The 17,031-nt window shown below is 56.0% G+C and overlaps 3 protein-coding genes and 1 long non-coding RNA gene across 7 annotated transcripts; 1 reads left to right on the forward strand and 3 right to left on the reverse strand.

The window, feature by feature from the left end:
* Positions 1–1,559: 1,559 nt before the first annotated feature.
* Positions 1,560–2,708, reverse strand: RNF227 (ring finger protein 227). Its single transcript, XM_047832995.1, has 2 exons — positions 2,219–2,708; positions 1,560–2,080 (listed from the first exon to the last, which is right to left on the reverse strand). The coding sequence occupies exons 1-2, from the start codon at positions 2,706–2,708 to the stop codon at positions 2,025–2,027; spliced, it is 546 nt and encodes a 181-aa protein (XP_047688951.1). The 3' UTR covers positions 1,560–2,024.
* Positions 2,709–2,818: 110 nt separating this feature from the next.
* LOC125151666 (uncharacterized) lies at positions 2,819–5,171 on the forward strand. Of its 2 annotated transcripts, none has more exons than XR_007146903.1 (3): positions 2,819–2,949; positions 3,356–3,533; positions 4,735–5,171. It is a non-coding gene; the product is annotated as an uncharacterized LOC125151666 (long non-coding RNA). The 2 variants fall into 2 exon arrangements; XR_007146904.1 differs by having other exon boundaries at positions 4,800–5,171.
* A 1,797-nt stretch (positions 5,172–6,968) lies between these two features.
* KCNAB3 (potassium voltage-gated channel subfamily A regulatory beta subunit 3) lies at positions 6,969–14,273 on the reverse strand. Of its 3 annotated transcripts, none has more exons than XM_047832992.1 (14): positions 13,360–14,273; positions 12,018–12,061; positions 11,907–11,944; positions 11,597–11,676; positions 10,236–10,280; positions 10,110–10,154; positions 9,867–9,910; positions 9,582–9,668; positions 9,222–9,307; positions 8,983–9,066; positions 8,770–8,861; positions 8,554–8,674; positions 8,296–8,384; positions 6,969–8,027 (listed from the first exon to the last, which is right to left on the reverse strand). In XM_047832992.1, exons 1-13 carry the CDS (start codon positions 13,599–13,601, stop codon positions 8,319–8,321), a joined length of 1,074 nt encoding a protein of 357 aa, XP_047688948.1. In that variant the 5' UTR covers positions 13,602–14,273; the 3' UTR covers positions 6,969–8,027; positions 8,296–8,318. The 3 variants fall into 3 exon arrangements, with proteins under 3 accessions (XP_047688948.1, XP_047688947.1, XP_047688949.1); XM_047832991.1 differs by having other exon boundaries at positions 8,946–9,066; XM_047832993.1 differs by having other exon boundaries at positions 8,946–9,066; positions 12,018–12,371; positions 13,360–13,453.
* A 919-nt stretch (positions 14,274–15,192) lies between these two features.
* TRAPPC1 (trafficking protein particle complex subunit 1) lies at positions 15,193–16,890 on the reverse strand. Its single transcript, XM_047832635.1, has 5 exons — positions 16,839–16,890; positions 16,631–16,729; positions 16,405–16,475; positions 15,901–16,039; positions 15,193–15,600 (listed from the first exon to the last, which is right to left on the reverse strand). The coding sequence occupies exons 2-5, from the start codon at positions 16,727–16,729 to the stop codon at positions 15,472–15,474; spliced, it is 438 nt and encodes a 145-aa protein (XP_047688591.1). The 5' UTR covers positions 16,839–16,890; the 3' UTR covers positions 15,193–15,471.
* Between the last annotated feature and the right edge of the window lie 141 nt (positions 16,891–17,031).

Here is a 17,031-nt window from a genome sequence, read left to right on the forward strand (position 1 = left end):
AGAGCACCTGTGAAGGAAGGGACCGCATTAGATGGATGAGAAAGGCCTCCCCAAACAGGGAACATTCAGGCTAAGACAAGGACAGGAAGATGCTAAGATACGGTTATAAAAACTGAGGTTTGATATTTCATAAATTCACATTTTTAACTCAGGAAAAGTGCAACATAAGTGCGCACGTGAAAGATTTCTTCAGCAACAGAAAGTCCCTTTACGACCTCCAATAAAATGCAGATCGCTTATCCCAACTGTTTTCAATACTCCACCGCAGATGGTGATAGCCTCGCAAGTCTAGGATGTGGACCGCCGTTCTTAAATGTTTCTATGCGTACAGATCACCTAGGATTCTTGTTAAAACTCAAGAGTCTGGGGCGCCTGGGTGGCGCAGTCGGTTAGGCGTCCGACTTCAGCCAGGTCACGGTCTCGCGGTCCGTGAGTTCGAGCCCCGCGTCGGGCTCTGGGCTGATGGCTCAGAGCCTGGAGCCTGTTTCCGATTCTGTGTCTCCCTCTCTCTCTGACCCTTGCCCATTCATGCTCTGTCTCTCTCTGTCCCAAAAATAAATAAACGTTGGAAAACAAAACAAAACAAAAACAAAAAAAAAAACCTCAAGAGTCTTGGGGCACCTGGGTGGCTCAGTCAATTGAGCGTCTGACTTCGGCTCAGGTCATGATCTCGCAGTCCGTGAGTTCAAGCCCCGTGTTGGGCTCTGTGCTGACAGCTCAGAGCTTGGAACCTGTTTCGGATTCTGTGTCTCCCTCTCTCTCTGACCCTCCCCCATTCATGCTCTGTCTCTCTCTGTCTCAAAAATAAATAAATGTTAAAAAAGAAAAAAAAAACAAACACAACTCAAGAGTCTGAAGTGGGGATCCTGAGATTTTGTAATGCCACTGATGCTGCTGTTTCTAAACTATAATTATACTCTCCTAACGTAACTTACAGGATTTTAAAATAGAATCCCGGCATAGGATAGAAGCTGTCCAATTATGGGGCACTAGCTTAAAATTCTGTGATGAGCATCTTTTTTATTTTTTCAGTAGCGACCGTGTTTTCCCTGTGACTGTGACAATGACAGATAATATCACAAGATTAAAATGTGATGCCTTCACCAAATGGCTCTCCTACCCTTGATAGGCCCTAATTAGGTGCCTCAGATAAAAAACGCCCTCTGGACCTTCTGATACCTGCCCTAACTGGTTGAAGGCAGATTGTGAAATGAAGCAAGGCAGACAGGCATCTCAATAATTTTACCAACACACCACTGGGAATGGGGAGACAGGCATACCAGCACTGGGTGGGGGGGGGGGGGGGGGGGGGGGGGGGACCAATACGTCTTATTTTTCTCAGCTTTCTAAGGTGCCAGAGAAGCGGGATTATTAACAGCACACAAAAACCGGCCTCCCCTCTTCCATTATGTCTTTAAAAAATTTTTTTTTCAACCCCATGGGGCACCTGGGTGGCTCCAGCAGTTAAGTGACCAACTTCAGGTTGAGCGCCTCCAACTGCGGCTCAGGCCGGTTCTTGGGTTGGAACCCGGCGTCGGGCTCTGTGATGACAGCTCAGAGCCTGGAGCCTGCTTCGGATGCTGTGTCTCCCTATTTCTCTGCCTCTCTCCTGCTCATGCTGTGTCTGTGTGTCCCTCTCTCAAAAATAAATAATAAACATTAAAAAACATTTTTTTTCAACCACTGGACACAGAATCGCTAAAATAGGACCTACTGTGCCTCCACGCTTCCCTGGACAAAAGCCAAAGTCACAGCTAAGGAAACAATGTCTCCTTCCCCCGGGGATGTAGATTTTGTTTCCACCTTCCCGGGAGCGAGGCGGGCGCAGTCCGCAGAGAGAGGGGCGATTTGCTACAAGCCTCCCAGCTCGGCGTCCACACGCCTCGATGCGGTCCCTCCTGCGCTGGGCTCAGCCCCGGGAAGGGGGACGGGGGTAGCCTTGGCATCCCCCCATCCCCGCTCTAGAGCGTGTCCCGAGAATGCAGCTCCCACCTTTCTTCTGCCGCAGCTTCCAGGCTCCGCCGCTACAGCGTGCAGCGGGTCATGCGGGCCAGGTCCTTAATCTCCGGGCAGTACAGCACTAGGGGGGACAGACGGAGGGTCAGTGGTGGCAGGGGGACGCGGCCGAGGCCCTACGAACCCGGGCGCAACCCCCTCCCCGCAGCCACCCCCCCCCCCCCCCCCCCCGCCACACACACACACTCAGGCGGCCCCTCACCGTTGCTAGGCAGCGGACGCCGCCAGCGGCGCGCGGGCGCCAGCACCCGATGCCACAGCCGCCGGAGCGCGCGCCAGCCCGCGCTCCTGGGTCCCGTCCCCTCCTCGCTCTCCTCCTCGTCGTCGGCGTCGCCGCCTCCCCGCACCGGCCCGCCCGCCTCGTCCGGCTTGCGCTCGGCCCGTGCCCTTTCCTCCAGCCGCGACCACAAGTCGGGGTCCACCGCGACCTCCGCGGCCCCGCCGCGCGGCAGCGGCGTGGGCGCGCGGCAGAAGGGGCACGTGACGACGCGGCGCAGGCGCACCACGCCGCCGTCGCCGCGCGCCGCCAGCTCGCGCAGGCACGCGGTGCAGAGCGTGTGGCCGCAGCGGGCGCGCGCCGTGCCGGGCAGGCGGCGGGGCGCGCGGCCCGCGAGGTTGAAGGGCCGGTAGCAGATGCTGCAGTCCAGCTCGCCCCGCTCCGGAAGGGACGGCACCCTCGCCAGGAGCTGCATGGTGTCCGCCGCGGACTCGAGGGCTTCGCAGGCTCGGCCGGCTCCGTGGGCTGGACGAACAGGCCCTCCTAGTGGCCTGGGTCGACTCCTGGGGCGGGCGCCGCGGCCTCTCGCCGGTTTTAATAGCGACACCCCGCCCCTCGAGGCGTCACCCCGGTGGTTGGGTCGCTCCCCGCTGCGGCACGCGTGGGGGCGGTGGAGGCCGGAAGCCGGGAATGCAGGTGACGGCCGAGCGGGGTAGGTAGGTGACGCCCCGGGTGGCGCGGGGACTGGGCCGGCGGGAGGCACACCAGCCCGCTCTCCCCGTGCCTTCCTTCGTCCCCCAACACTAAGCCAGCGCCCCCTCAATTCTGTGTGCAGATCTCTAGGCCCCTTGCGGCGCAGGCCCTCAGCCGCTGGCCCGGGGCGCTGCCCCGGTCTCTGCTGCCCGCGCTGGGCCTGTTGGTTCAGTTGCTCAGGCTCGTTCACAACCCCACCCGGGCTTCCTGCCTAAGTCCATGACACTGCCCATTCTGCCCAGTCTTTAGGGGGCTCCTGGGCAATCTGCACGGATGCCGCCCTCAACTCACTTTATTATGCACGTCCTGCCTGCGTTCTTGTAAGGCTAGCCTCCCAAACTCATTCTCTTCAAACTGCTCACCTCTCAGCTGACATCTCAACTTAAGGAGGCACCTAGATGCCGGGACCATGGATGGCCTTCCTCCTAGGAATGCTGGGAATCCTTTCCTTCCTGAGGAGCCAGGCCTGGACACCCACACACCGTGATGGTTTCAGCAAAGCAGCCCAGCATGAGTTCTGACTCAGGGGTCTGACTTCCCCCCACAGGTAAACAAGACATAACACAGCCCACATTCCCTCCTGGGACCACACCCACCCCAGCTGCCTCCTGGCCCTACCGTTCAGGTTTTGCTTGGAAGGTACTAGCACAGACGCTAAGGCCAGCTGGCTTGAGTTCAGATCCTACCTTGCAGCACTTAGGAGTTGTGACACTTTGAGCAAGTTACTTAACGTCTCTGGGCTGATTGCTCTCCTCGTCTGTAAGATGTGGATAATAATAGTGATGAATTTGTATATGTAAGGTGCTTAGAAGCCGGCCTGGCCCACAGGAAACACCATGTGTTAGCTATTTTTATCCCGTGTCCCCAGCCTATGTTGTGTTGGCTTCTCAATACCCAACATCGTCAACACCCATCTCTTTTGGTCAATACAGGTGTTGGGGGGGGGGGGCTGCTATACTCCCATGACATTTGCTAGTTTTGACAGGCAATGTAGAGCTGCTTTTTTTTTTTTTTAATTTTTTTAATGTTTTATATTTGAGAGAGAGAGAGACAGGGCATGAGCAGGGGAAGGGCAGAGAGAGAGGGAGACAAAGAATCCGAAGCAGGCTCCGGGCTCCAAGCTGTCAGCACAGAGCCCAACACGGGGCTTCAACCCACGAGCAGTGAGATCATGACGTGACCATTTCGGGCAGATGTGATTATATAAATGATTCCGAAGTGTTTGATAGCCAAAGCCTTAGACTCTAAGCTCCCAGACCTTTCCTTTCTCATTTGTCTTCAAAAACCCAAAGTGGTGCTTTCCTTGTCCAAATCAGCACGTCTTCCAGTGTTTCCCACCTCTTTCTTTACCCAGCTCCAGGAACCCAGGTGTCTTCCTTGACCCCACCCACTTCCTTTCACCTTCCTTTGGCAACTTCTCAGCAAGCCCTATAGCCCTGTTAGTCTTGCCTCCTAAATGTCTCCCTGACCCACCTACTTTTTCCCCGCCTATAGAACACCGCAGCAGTCCCAGCTGCCCTCGTCTCTTGCTCAGACCCTGGGAGGAGCCTCTTGGCCAGTCTGTCCACAGCCATTCTGGCCTTCTCCAGGCTTCTCCCTACATGGCTTACAGTGACCTTCCCAGATCTCAAGCCCAACCAGGTCCTAACCACGCACCACTTCCATTCCTTCTCAAAACCTTTTAATGTCGTGATAACTTAGTGGCCTCACGTTCCTAAGTCACGTGACTCTGCTGCTTCTCCCGGCAGGAACGGGAGTCTGTTCCCCTAGCCCTTGAATCTGGGCTCACCTTGTGACTCACTTTGACCGACAGAACATGGCAGAAGTGATGTCGTGGTCCTTCAGAGGCCTTGAGCCTCTGCCTTCATCCCCTCGCGCTGCCCTGAGTCTGTTATGTAAGGGAATTTACCAGCAGAGGAGGCCGCGTGGAGAACCGAGGAGTTCCAGCCAATAGCCATCTGATCTCCCCACTCAGCGGACCTGCCAGCTGGATCCAGCCACGTGAGTGAGCCCAGGTGAAAACAGAGAAAACAGCCAAGCTAATTTTGGGGGTGAATTGTGTGTGTCAATGGATAACTGATAGGGTTTCCTATTGCCCTTTGGATGAAAAGAATATTCCAAAGTGCCCTATGAGGTCCTGTATGCCCTGAACCCACCCATGTCTCTCAGCTGGCTTCCATTCTCTTTAGACCCTCTAGCTTTTTTTTTTTTTTTTTTTTTTTTTAAATTTTTTTTTTTTTCAACATTTATTTATTTTTGGGACAGAGAGAGACAGAGCATGAACGGGGGAGGGGCAGAGAGAGAGGGAGACACAGAATCGGAAACAGGCTCCAGGCTCTGAGCCATCAGCCCAGAGCCCGACGCGGGGCTCGAACTCACGGACCGCGAGATCGTGACCTGGCTGAAGTCGGATGCTTAACCGACTGCGCCACCCAGGTGCCCCTAGACCCTCTAGCTTTGACCTTTGGCATGCATGTTCCTTTCTGCCGGAAAGCTTCTATTCCCCTAACCCTCTTACTTTCATGTGAGTAACCCGCACTCCTCCTCCAGCGCCCCGTAAAGCCTCCTCACCTCGTCAAATACCACTGTAGCCTCAGGTAACACCACATGCTTGCCTCTGGACTTTGACCAACAGAAATTTGTGTTTTTGGAGGGGGGTGCCTGGTTCGCCTCTCCCATCTGTAAACTCCATGCAGGCTGCTCAGGCTGCTCAGGGTCTGATTTTGTTTACTGCTGTATCCCTGTGCCATACCACGGTGGGACTCGATAAATAAATACTTGTTAAATTAGTGAACAAGGTGCGTGATGAATACAGTAAATGAGGTGTGACTACAAAGGAGGATTTCTTATGACCGCTTTACAGACAGCCTCTGGAGGGAATTCCTAACAGGGTTTTTTTCTGTTTTTTTTTTTTAACGTTTTGACCAAGGGTTGGGGGAGACATTATTAAAGTAAATGGATAATCCTCCGAGGTAACCATTTAAAGAGAATACTATTTTGAATTTAGAAATCCTTGCGTGTTTGTTACAGAATAAATAATCATCACGGTTTAGTCATACGGTTTACCTCCTTGTTTCCGTCAGCCTTCCAAAATGAGTGGGAGATGTTAGGCGTGGATGTAAGTATTCATTAGTGGATCCGGTTGGTTGCTAGCCAGCAAAGGGGAGGCTGCTGACTCTTCTCTTTTTGGAAATGGGTTTTACTCTGCTCCCTCCGCTTCAGGATCAGGAAGGGGCGAGGATGGGTAGAGAGGAGATGGTGAGGTTGTATTTTAAGGCAGGCAAAGCTCATCCTCTTCCCCTGTCTTGTGATCTGCGGAACTTTCCGCCCACTTTGTGTCCCAGGGAAATCAGAGTCCTGGGGGCGGGGGTGGGGGGGGGGAGATTAAGGGGTAGTGTCTGACATAATCCCATCTGAGTCTTTGCTCTTCTGCCACCCTCTTTCACTGATCTTTCACCGGTTTTCTCTTTTCCTTTATGATGCCTCCTTCCCTCCCTTTCTCGGCATCATCTCAACCATAGACCGGTTTCCACTGCACCGTTTCTTCACCAAATCCCACACCTTCAACCTCAGAGGAACCCCTGCCGTTCAGCCACAAGAAAACCACCCAGGTAGTTCCTTGGCACACATGTGCGTATCAGGAAAAGGGAAATGAGATATACAAGAGGTGTGGCTAATGTTAGCTTTAAACACAAAGGCATGGGTGTCAGAGGGAGCTGCGACCGAACGATGAAGCCAGAAGGCTGGGTGGGTTCTGAGGCATGCAGAGACTGAAGGAAGGAAGGAAACTGGGGCCTGGGGTGTCGGGGCCTGGGTCCCCGGTGAGGGCAGTGACTGGAAGTGACTAGCAACGTGACGTCTCGGTCAGTGGAGAGAAAGCTAATATTGGAGTTTCTAAAGGCAGGGAGCTAGGTGAAGGCCTGATATCGGAGACTGAGACCCCTTGCAATTTCAGACACCGTGAGCGGGGATCAAGCCGAGATTTTATTTACAAGTTCCCTGGGAAGTCTTACAGATGAGGGGCCATCATTATTGCTTTAAGATTATTGCCAGAAGGAGGACTGCAGGCCTCCACTGCCGGGTAGGAAATCCTGCTCAAGGCTCAAAAGTCTACCCCCGGACATTTTTATGTCAGCCCCACGTCTTTGTGTGACCTAAAGGCTGTCACTATGTCCCCCTCGCCCCGAAAAGCACAGCCCAACTTTTCGGAGAGGCCCCCCCAACCACTTTCGCCAGCACATGCTATATGTATACATCTGCCATCGAATTTCCTTTGATCTGCGTCAGTGCTATGTCACAGTATTTCCCACCAGACCCCCTCTCGGCAAGAGCAAAGTACTGACACTGGTGCTAATTTTGAGCCTCCTCCCACCCCCACCCCCAATCTTCTGCTGGGAGGCAGCGTCCTCAAAGATGATCATTTCCTTCCCGCCAGGACCAGCCTGGCTGCCTTTGTACCAGATACGGTCACAGCCCCATTTCCTTTGTCCAAGATGACATCACAACTCACTTCTTATTAGGTTATTACCCCTTGATGACATATGAAGGGCCACATTTGAGGTAATTTGCATCTCTCCGGGATCTGCCCTGTTTTTGTGTCTCCCCCTCCCCCGGGCCTCGGCGGCGACTAGGAGAAGAGAGAAGGGAGCGAGACCAAGTGGCAGAGAGGGGATGGCTCGGTAACTCATGCCCGGGGTCAGCAGGAAGGCCTAGAAGGACGCAGCGGGCGGCGGCGCACTACTTGCCCTGGCGAGCCCCGCCGCGGAAGGATATGGCTTTGTTCATGCGCAGCGCTACTCGAAGCCGGGACTCGTTAGTGGGCGGGCCTCATTAGTGGGCGGGGCCTCCCGGTTCCGGCCGGCCGCGGCGTGGAGGGATCCGGGGCGGGAGGGGGGCGGCTGCGGGGAGGCGCTCGTCGGCGGGGGCGGCGGCCCCGCGGTGGGTGCCTGCGTCCCTCGACGGACTATTTCTTGGAATGCGGTTTGTTCCCCAGAAGCCCGTCGATCTCCGTCACCGTCTGCGGCGTCAGCTGGCTCAGCACCTGTAGGGAGGCAGTGGTGGAGAGGGCGCTGAAGGGCGTACGGTTCGGTTCGAGGGCCAGAGGAGCAGCACAGCGGGGCCAGGTGGCGAGAAGAGAGTCTCAGCCGCGCCCCTGCCTCGCCCTGTGTCCCTCTGGGGCCTCTCCTCTGCAAAGTGGGGCCTCTGTAGTGGTTGAGCTCCCAGGCCCATAACGGGTTGGACAGCGAGGCCCTCCCTGACTGTTGGGGAAGGGGACAGAGAAGGGCTCCGCTTCTGAGTCCCCGGCTCACCTGTACGGCTCCCAGGTGTTCTATCAGCTGCTCTGCACTTGACACCCCCAGCAAGACTGAGCTGACACCCTCGCTGCGGAGACACCACGCTGGGGCCAGAGGAGATAAGAAAGAGAACTGATGGAGAACAGCGGGCGTACACACCTCAGAAGTGTCTCTGGGGAAGAGGGTCCTCCTTAGGGACAAACCAGTCTTGGGTTTGGGGGTTTCCCGGCATGAGGTGAGGCCCGGCGGGGTCCAGGGCTGGCAGTGTCTCACCGATAGCAAGCTGTGCCACAGTGCAGCCCAGCTGGTGGGCGATGGGAAGAAGGTCCATGACTTTGGCTTGTTGCTTCTTGCCGTCCTCACTCTGCGCTTTGTCCTTGAGCCACTGGTAGCCCTGGGGGCCAGGGACAATGGGCAAAAGGCCACTCCCCCACCACCCAGAGTGGCCCAGATAGCCCAGTCCTGCCGTCCTGAGCCCCCAGATCTCACCTTGATGGCCCTGCAGGTATCTGGGACTCGCCCATCATACTTGCTCGTGATGAGGCCACAGGCCAAAGGGGACAGGGTGACTGAGCCAACACCTAGGAGGAAGACGACTGGATGTGGGGAAAGGGATCTAGGTGACGGTTAGGCCAAGGGACAGGCAGGGATGGGGGGCTGCGAACCGATCTTGTGGTAGAGCTCTGGCAGTTGCACCTGCACCTTCTCTCTCTGAAACAGACGGTGCTCCGCTTGCTCACACACTGGAGGGATCAGATTGAACTGTCTGGCCATGGAGTAGGCCTCCTGGGTTGGGGTGGGGAAGAGATGGAGATCAGAGCACTCTTTTCCCTGGGTTTCCACTCCCCCTCCCCCGGTGGAGTGGGGTTTGGAGCAGCCGCGTGAAAGGTGGGAACCAGTCGTGGGACGGGGGGAGGGGGTAAGCGGGGCGGCACGCTCACCATGATTTCTGCAGCTCCCCATCGGGATGTCCCCCAGTACAGGGCAAGGCCCTGGTCAATGACATAGGTCATGGCCCGCACGATCTCTAGGCACACGGGAGAGAGGGCATCTCACTGTCAGACCCCTGGCATCCAGGACTCCATATCTGTAGCCCTCTGCCTACCCCACCGAGACCCCAGGCGTCTCTGTGTAATCAGAGAGGTTGGTAACTGCACTTCACCTTCCTCCCCATCTAAGACCTGGGGTCTGAGCCTCCACTGTGCAGATTGGGAGGCCTCCTGAGCAGGGGCTGGCTTCCTGCTGAGAGTTTGAGGAAGTGCTGCTTTGGGGGACCGTCAGGGCTGGGGTGCTGGTTTTACCCTCCATGGGACTATTGGGGTCTGAGCGGTTGGCAAAGACGATGTCCACGTATCCCAACTGGAGGCGCTCCAGGGATCCTTGCAGGCCTGGGGGAGGGGTGGGGAGAGGAAGGTAAGCACTTCAGCCTCAGTTTCCCCGAAGGAGTTAGACATCACCCCCTTGCCGTGGCCACCTAGCTCCCCACTCCCCTACTCAAAGCCTCCAACTCAGAGTCTCGGAAGACGTTCCCAACTCCTCTGGCTTCTGTACCCAGCCCGGGCAGATTCCCAGCCCCTAACTCTCACCCTCAATGATGTGTTTGCGGCTCAGGCCTCGCTCGGTCTCTGCCCTGCAGAAAAAGATAAGTCAAAGATGAGGTGTGACAAAGATAGGGGACCGGGGCTGGCCTGGTGCCATGAGAAACTGGGACGGCGTGGGTCCTCACGGGCAGGACGCAGACCTGGGGTGGCAGCCCTACCCACACCTCTCCCATGCACCTGCACGCATTCTCTGTAGATCTCCCCACATAGAGTGTGGTGGCCACTTACTGTCCTCCCCAAAAAATCTTGGTGGTGACGACATAGCTTGATCTCCTGGAAAAAGCGAAAGAGAGAAGCAAGAGAAGGGATGTTGGATGATCATTTCCCCAGCGACCCCTCAAAACACGGTCTCACCTCCATCCTTTGCTCTTGAGGATGTTGCCTAGGGTTCTTTCAGCCCTAGAAGAGAGACAATGCAGAAGCACTGATCCCGCCAGCGTGGGTCAGTTCCTTCCCCTCCTCCCGACCTTTCCCTTCAATGGATTTCCTCTCTCGTAAAGTGGACCATAAGCCAGGAGCCCATTAGGCTGTCAGACCATCCTGGACAAAATAAGAGGGGCTCCCAGAAGGAGGGGTATAGTCCTTTAGGTTTCATTCACACCACAAATATCAGTTGTACATCAACTGTGTACCAAGTTCTGTTCCAAAGGGATAGAATAAGACGATGAGAGAACAGAGTAGTAACGTGGGGGGCGGGCGGAGACACCGCATCATCTGGTCTGGTTCCAATCATCTGCATTGCCCTCTCCCTTCTTCGATCCTCTGCAAAATCCCCCACAGCATCCAAGGCTCAGCTTGGATTCCGCTTCCTTTTATTGAAAGTGTTCTCTGATTGCCACACTCTACGGTCGGCCCTTCTTGTCACTTTCCATAACTTTTATTGACCCAATTGTTTGGCACTTAATTAGGAGCTAACCAACACGTGACAAGTCTTAAACGGTCTCGGCGGACTATTACTTTAGTTTTCCTGTTATTTAACCTTGCGTATCTCCCTGTGTCTTGGGTTTAACCATTTCAACCGTGAGCCTTAGGAGGGTGTGTTGTCATCCCACAAGCAGTGACTGCTCTGTGCTAGGCTCTGCGTAGCTACGGAGGTGACATGAGGAAGAGGAAGACAAATTTCACGGAAGGAGGAGCCTCCCAGTTGGGCAGCAAATATGGCTACATAAACCAGTAATTGACAGATTGTGCATCAGAGGGCAGTATAAAGGGCTTTGGGACCTGAGGTGAGTGGTGACCAGTTTGGGGAGCTGGACAATGGCTTCTCAGAGGAGCTAACATTTGGGCCAAGTCTTGAAGATAAGCTGAAGAGTTAGCCACATGGAGAAGAGGCCAAGGGGATGGGGGGGGGGGGGTTGGTGAGGGAGCTCATCTAGGGTTTAGCTACTCCCAGCGTGAAGCCATGGGTATGTGACGCGTGGCCTGGCATGTTTGAAAATTCAGCTTTGTAATCCTCAAATCGTTGCATATAACGGATGCCCAGGATATAGGTGTTGGTTTTATTTCAGTTTTATTGCACAGGACACCCTTCGCCCTCTAAGCTGAAGATGAAGTTGTTGGGACTACAATTCCCATAGTGCTTTGGGGGCCCCTTGGCTGAAAGGTTGGAAGTTCGCGGTTACAGAATTCCCAAGGTCCCCCAGAGGGAAAACAAGAAGCCCCGAGGTTCTCTTAGCCTTTCAAGGGTAACTTGGCTTTTTCACCCCAGTCCTTACTTTCCCGCTGCGTACACTTCAGCCGTGTCAAACAGGTTTACACCATGCTCATAGGCTACTGTCAGCACGTCCTCTGCTGTCTAGGGAGGTGAGAGAAAGAGATGAAGACCAACCACTGGCCCTCAGGGACCCCCCTCACTGCACTCCCGCCCACGGCAGCTCAGCCCTGGCCTCCACATCCTCCCCCCGTCCCCAGCCTCAGGTCCACCATTCTCCCTGTTTGTTGTCCAGACTGCTCTCCACGTCCACATCCCTCTTTTCTGGCTCCCTCACAGCCCCTGGCCCTGCTTCCAGGTCCCATCACTGATACCTCATCCGAGATTTGAGAACCAAATGTGACCCAGGTGCCTGCAAGAGAGAAGTCAGGTGGGAGGCAAGCCACGAAGGCCCCCTCCCTTCATTCCTCTTCTTTCGAACTCACCTAGGCCAAGACAGGATACTCGAAGACCAGACTTTCCCAGGTTCCTGCAGGATACAGAAGTGGCAGGAAGGGGTGGAGCCTCCATTAAGGGCATATATTCTCAGCCCCCAGCTCCTCTCCTTCCAGAATCAGAAGCCCTCAGGGTATCTCAGTCCAAAGGAACTAGATCCAGTGGGCCTACCGCAATGGGCAGTGCTATGGCCAAAGCCTAAGTGAACAAATAAATGACCCTGGAGCCGATGTCCAGTGCCCCTGTCCCTCCTAGCACATGGGAGGTGTGCTGCCCGGTTTGTATTTCTTCTGCTGGGGTCTTGTCTGCGTTCCAGGCATCTCTGGGATGTGTGGAGTTCAAGGCTGGGAGGAATGTGACAGGCTGATTGTGGTCAGTTGGTGAAATCAGACCTTTCGATAGAGGGTGCTATACCACAGGGCAGACACTGAGGTGGAAGGGGGTAAACCAAGTCAAGTTCAGGCACTCAGGCAGGCAAGGGTCCTTGGACAGGCTAGGCTGATGGCCCCCCAAAACGCAGCTGGGACCACCTGAGTGGACTATGACAGGAAAGGCCAGCTCTGTCTCTTCCTCCCTCCACTGCTGTTGGCTTGTGGAGTTTTGTCTCTGAACCAGAGAGCCCCATCCTCCCAAGGCCGCCTCACTCAAAGCCAACACATGGAGGAGATCAGATTGCTCAAGTGACAAAGTCAGGTCAGATCAGTGACCTCTGCTCACTCCCAGGCGGGAGCCCCTCCCTTCTGCCCTAATGCAAGTTCTGAGAGCTCAGTGGGACTCCGAGAAAGTCGGTTATGATTCAGTCCACCTTCTCCACCAAGCCCCTGTCCCTCAGCAAGGGGTTGAGATGTGCCCCATGCTTCCAAGAGCCCCACTCCCCTCCCCACCAAGGAAGGTGGCAGGAGACCCAGCCCTTGGGGCAGGGAAGGGGGGTAGTATCTGGGTCAGGCATCCTGAGCAGGCCAGAGTGAGAAGCCGTTTCCTTCCCCCCTCTTCCCAGGACACGGACCCAAGGACACTCCATCCCAGAGGGGGCCCAGCCTGGAGATCCGTGCATCCCTGGACTTCCTGGGGGGTATGGAGGGGAGTTCAGGGGCATCCCTTGGCTCTGACAGGACCGGTCAGCCTTGGTAAAGTTGGTTTTCTCCTACTCAGGGGATCGACGAAGACAAAGAGAGAGGGACCGAGTAAGGGAGAGCCCCGGTGAAGGGAAGAAGAGGTGGAGTGAACTGGGATCTTCTTAGCGAAGATTGACGGGTCCTGGAGGCATCCCAGGAAACCTCAGGGGTCCGGAAAGGGGAGCAGATGGGGTGGGCTGCTCGGCCACCCCCATACCTGTATTTCATGCCAGTGCCTCGGCCGGTGCTCTCTCGGAGGGCCCCCGCGGGCGCTGGGGGTCGGGGCACCAGTGCGGCCCGGGCCTTAGGGACCGACCCTCCTCCCCCTGGAGGATTCCCATGCCCCCCGCCGACCGGCCCGCCGTTACCGCCCCCGGGGCCCGGCCGGGGTCCACACAGACGGTCCTCACTGCTCCGGCTGCGAAGGTTCTGCTCGGTACAAGCGATAGACACCTGCATGTCTGCTGGCCCAGGCGGGGGAGGGGGCTCCGAGGGGGCGGGAGGAGGAGGGAACAGGGAAGCCCGCGCGCGGACGGCCGGGGGGTGTAGTGGCGCGAGCCCTGGGAGAGCGGGAAGGCGGAGGAGGCTGCGGCGGGAGCCGCGGGGCGGGATCGGGCCCACGGGGGCGGGCTGCTGGAGGTCGCGGGGTTTGCGGCGGGAGGGGAGAGACGCGGGGGGCGGCACGAGTGCAGATACTCAGATACGGGGGCCCTGGTGCGGGGAGGAGGGGGAAATGGGTGAGGGTAAAGGTCGAGGGCGGTCCTCGGAGGATGGGGACCTAGGGACGAGGGGTGGCGGTGTAAGAGAGATGCCACCCCAGCCCAAACCGCAGCGGGACCGCTAGGCTCCCAGTAGCGTCGGCAGCGGGCCCGGATAATCAACATGCAGGCACCGCCCCCTCATCTGCATAAAGCCGCCCGCCTCCCAGCCAAGCCCGCCGCTCATCTGCATAAGCCCCTCCTCCGGAGGCTCCGCAGCTTGAATATTCTGTGTGCTTAGCGAAGCCGGGAGGAGGGTGGAAGCCGGGAGGAGGGGGGCTGGTTATCGGAGCCCCTGGGACCCGCAGCAGGTCGGCCTTCCTCGGCACAGTGGGTCTCAGTCGGGGGCGATTTTACCCCTAGGGGTCGTGTGGCAAGGTCTGGAGACAGTTTTGACTGTCACCCCTGGGGCTGGGGGGTGGGGATGTGCTATCAGCAGCTAGTGAGTGGCGGCCAGGACAAAACGCAGGACAGCCCCTTTGCCCCTAACAAGGGTTTATCCAGTCCAAAATGTCAACGCATATGGTCCCCACTTCTGGTTTGACTTACATTTTTTTAAATTTATGATGGTGCAAAAGCAATAGGCATTCAGTAGAAGTCATACTCTGAATTTTGATCTTTCTGGGCTAGTAATATACTGTACGATACCTCTCTCCTGATGCAGGGCTGTGGCAGGAAGCCTCAGCTCCCAGTCAGCCACTGGATCACAAGGGTAAACCACTGATACACTTACATCATGCTGTTTTTTACTTTCAGTATAGTATTCAGAAAATCACATGAGAGGCACCTGGGTGGTTCAGTCTGTTGAGCGGCAGTCCAACTCTCCATTTCACCTCGGGTCATGGTCCCAGGGTCGTGGGATTGAGCTCCGTGCCAAGCTCCACGCTCTGCGTGGAGCCTGCTTAAGAGTCTCTCTTTCTCTCCCTCTGCCCCCTCTCCCCTACACTCTCTCTCTAAAATAAAAACATAAATAAAAAAAATAAAATAAAAAACATAAATAAATCACGTGACCTACTCAACACTATTATAAAATAGGCTTTGTGTTAGATAATTTTGCCCAACCATAGACTAATGTAAGTGTTCTGAGCACATGTGAGGTAGGCTAGGCTATGTTATGATGTTTGGTAGGTGTATTACATGCATTTTCGACTTAGGACATTTTAAACTTACAACGGGTTTATCTGGACATAACCCATGACAAAGCCTCTTTACAGGCTCAGGGGATGTGGCCACCCTGGTTAATGCCTTCGTGAGTGGGGCAGGACCCCAATCAACCACTCAAACTGACACGCTTAGGCTGCAAAGGGTTACCAAAAGTTTATTCTGTACTTTTGCAGCATCAGGTAGGAGATAAAACTGGAGAGGGCCTGGTTCGGAGGTGTGAGGATTCCTGCGGGCTTCCTGCCTGGGCCGGGAGGGCACCAGGGAGGGCTTTAGGCTGTTGTCCTGGGAGGGCTGCTGGGGAGCTTGAGGGGGTAGAGGGGCATGCAGTGGGAGCCCTCACGTCAAACAGTTAGGCAGCGCCCCAGGCAGACAGCGATTCTCCTGGCGGGTGAGGTAGAGTGCTTCCTTCAGCCAGCCCGGGCAGAGAAGAAAGGCAGAGAGCGGACGTAGGAGTCCAGTCGGGAGCGGAAGAGCTCACTTTGCACAGTCTGGCCCAGCGGGCACAGGGGATTCTTCACCACCAGCTCCACATACAGCTATGGAGGGGAAGGGTGTTAGAGCCAGGCTTTGTAATTTCTTATTTTCAACCCCAAACCTAGTATATAACCTCAGGGGTGTGTGAATGCAAAAGGATTAAGGGCTGGGAGTCAGGCCCTTCCTGAGGAGAAAGCAGTGGTGTTTAAGGACATAAAGAGTCCCCAGGAAACTCCTGACTTCAACAGAGCTATGATACAGTGAGATTAGGGCAGGGAAGCGGAAGGAGTCTTGAGGTTCTAAGTGGCCCTGGCTGTTGAGGAGCTTTAGGGGAAGGAAGGGTCCTGGGGGCTGGCACTGACCGCACTGTAGATGTGATGCAGTACATCTCGGATGGGTCCGACGCCCAAGTCAGTATTCATGACAACCTTGATCCCAGTGGGTGTCTCGTAGTAATGAAGTTTGTAACGGCTAGTTTGGAAGGCCAGGAAGCCGTCCTTCCTGCAGAGATGATGAGGACGTTAAGGAATGGGAGCATAATCCCTCCCAAAGAGATACTTTAGATCCCGTCTAGGTGAACTCTCTAAACACCTCATTTGTAGGAGCCTCATTTGGTAAAGACACCTCCCATTTCACCCCTCAATTCGGCCCCCGCATGCAACCTCTCTACCTTCAGATCATTCCCCCCCCCCCCCCCCCCCGTTCTGGCCAGCCCTAGCACTCTCGCTCCAGACTCAGCCCCTCTCTCTCTGTCTCCTTCCCCTCTCTTGGGGTCCAATGTCTCTTCCAGTCCACAAAGTCTCCCGCACTCCCAAATTTCCAAGACTGGCCGTCCTTCCCTCAACATCCCTTTTGACTCAGCGTACATGTCTAGCGGGGACATCTTGCTGACAAAGGAGCGGATAGAGAAGAGCATGCCGTACATCAGCTTGTACTCCTAGGGGAGAGGGACAGAGTTAGTTAGCTCTCGGTTGTTGAAGGAGACGGCGTAGGGGTGGGAACCAGCCGGGGTTTGGAGAGGAAGGGCTGGGCTGGGACTGTGTGCGTTTGGAGATGCGAGGTCACCCGGATTGTGCGGGGCCCTCTCGTCACCTCCTCTTTGGGGATCCCCGCTTGCTTCTTGCGGTGCCACTCGCTGTAGTGCAGACACACTCCATTCCGGTCAAACAGGTACAGGTTGTGAACAGTCATCTGCAGGGCAGGGAATGTAAGCCTCGCTCCGAGACCGCCCACAGCCCCGGTGCTCCAGCTTTCGGCCCCTGACTCCCCCAGCTGGCGGGAACCCCTCCCCCGGACTCACCGGAACTGCTCCCAGTGCCCGTCACTAGATACTTCCGGTTTTTTGCGGCGCCCCGCCCAACCCGCTCCGCCACAGCAGTGGCGGGGCGCTAACTCCGCCCCATACTTCCCCCAGCCAATCCGTGCCGCGGGAGCCGCGCACGCGCGTCTTGGGCTCCCGGGCTCCAGAAGCCGTTCAAGCCGCTGCGAGGAAG

Source organism: Prionailurus viverrinus, chromosome E1 (genome assembly GCF_022837055.1).
Source record: "Prionailurus viverrinus isolate Anna chromosome E1, UM_Priviv_1.0, whole genome shotgun sequence".
In the NCBI taxonomy this organism is placed as follows: Eukaryota; Metazoa; Chordata; class Mammalia; order Carnivora; family Felidae; genus Prionailurus; species Prionailurus viverrinus.

Bases quoted from the DNA above. Each gene is read 5' to 3' on its own strand.
- RNF227 (XM_047832995.1), bottom strand. From the start codon at position 2,708: ATGCAGCTCCTGGCGAGGGTGCCGTCCCTTCCGGAGCGGGGCGAGCTG. The intron at 2,081-2,218 runs GTGAGGGGCCGC...TGTCCCCCCTAG, and splicing joins GCGTCCGCTGCCTAGCAACG to TGCTGTACTGCCCGGAGATT.
- KCNAB3 (XM_047832991.1), bottom strand. From the start codon at position 13,601: ATGCAGGTGTCTATCGCTTGTACCGAGCAGAACCTTCGCAGCCGGAGC. The intron at 9,911-10,109 runs GTAAGTGGCCAC...CTTTTTCTGCAG, and splicing joins AAGATTTTTTGGGGAGGACA to GGCAGAGACCGAGCGAGGCC. The intron at 9,669-9,866 runs GTGAGAGTTAGG...CCCCTCCCCCAG, and splicing joins CCGCAAACACATCATTGAGG to GCCTGCAAGGATCCCTGGAG.
- TRAPPC1 (XM_047832635.1), bottom strand. From the start codon at position 16,729: ATGACTGTTCACAACCTGTACCTGTTTGACCGGAATGGAGTGTGTCTG. The intron at 16,040-16,404 runs GTACGCTGAGTC...TCATCTCTGCAG, and splicing joins AAGATGTCCCCGCTAGACAT to GAAGGACGGCTTCCTGGCCT. The intron at 15,601-15,900 runs GTCAGTGCCAGC...TCCCCTCCATAG, and splicing joins TGCATCACATCTACAGTGCG to CTGTATGTGGAGCTGGTGGT.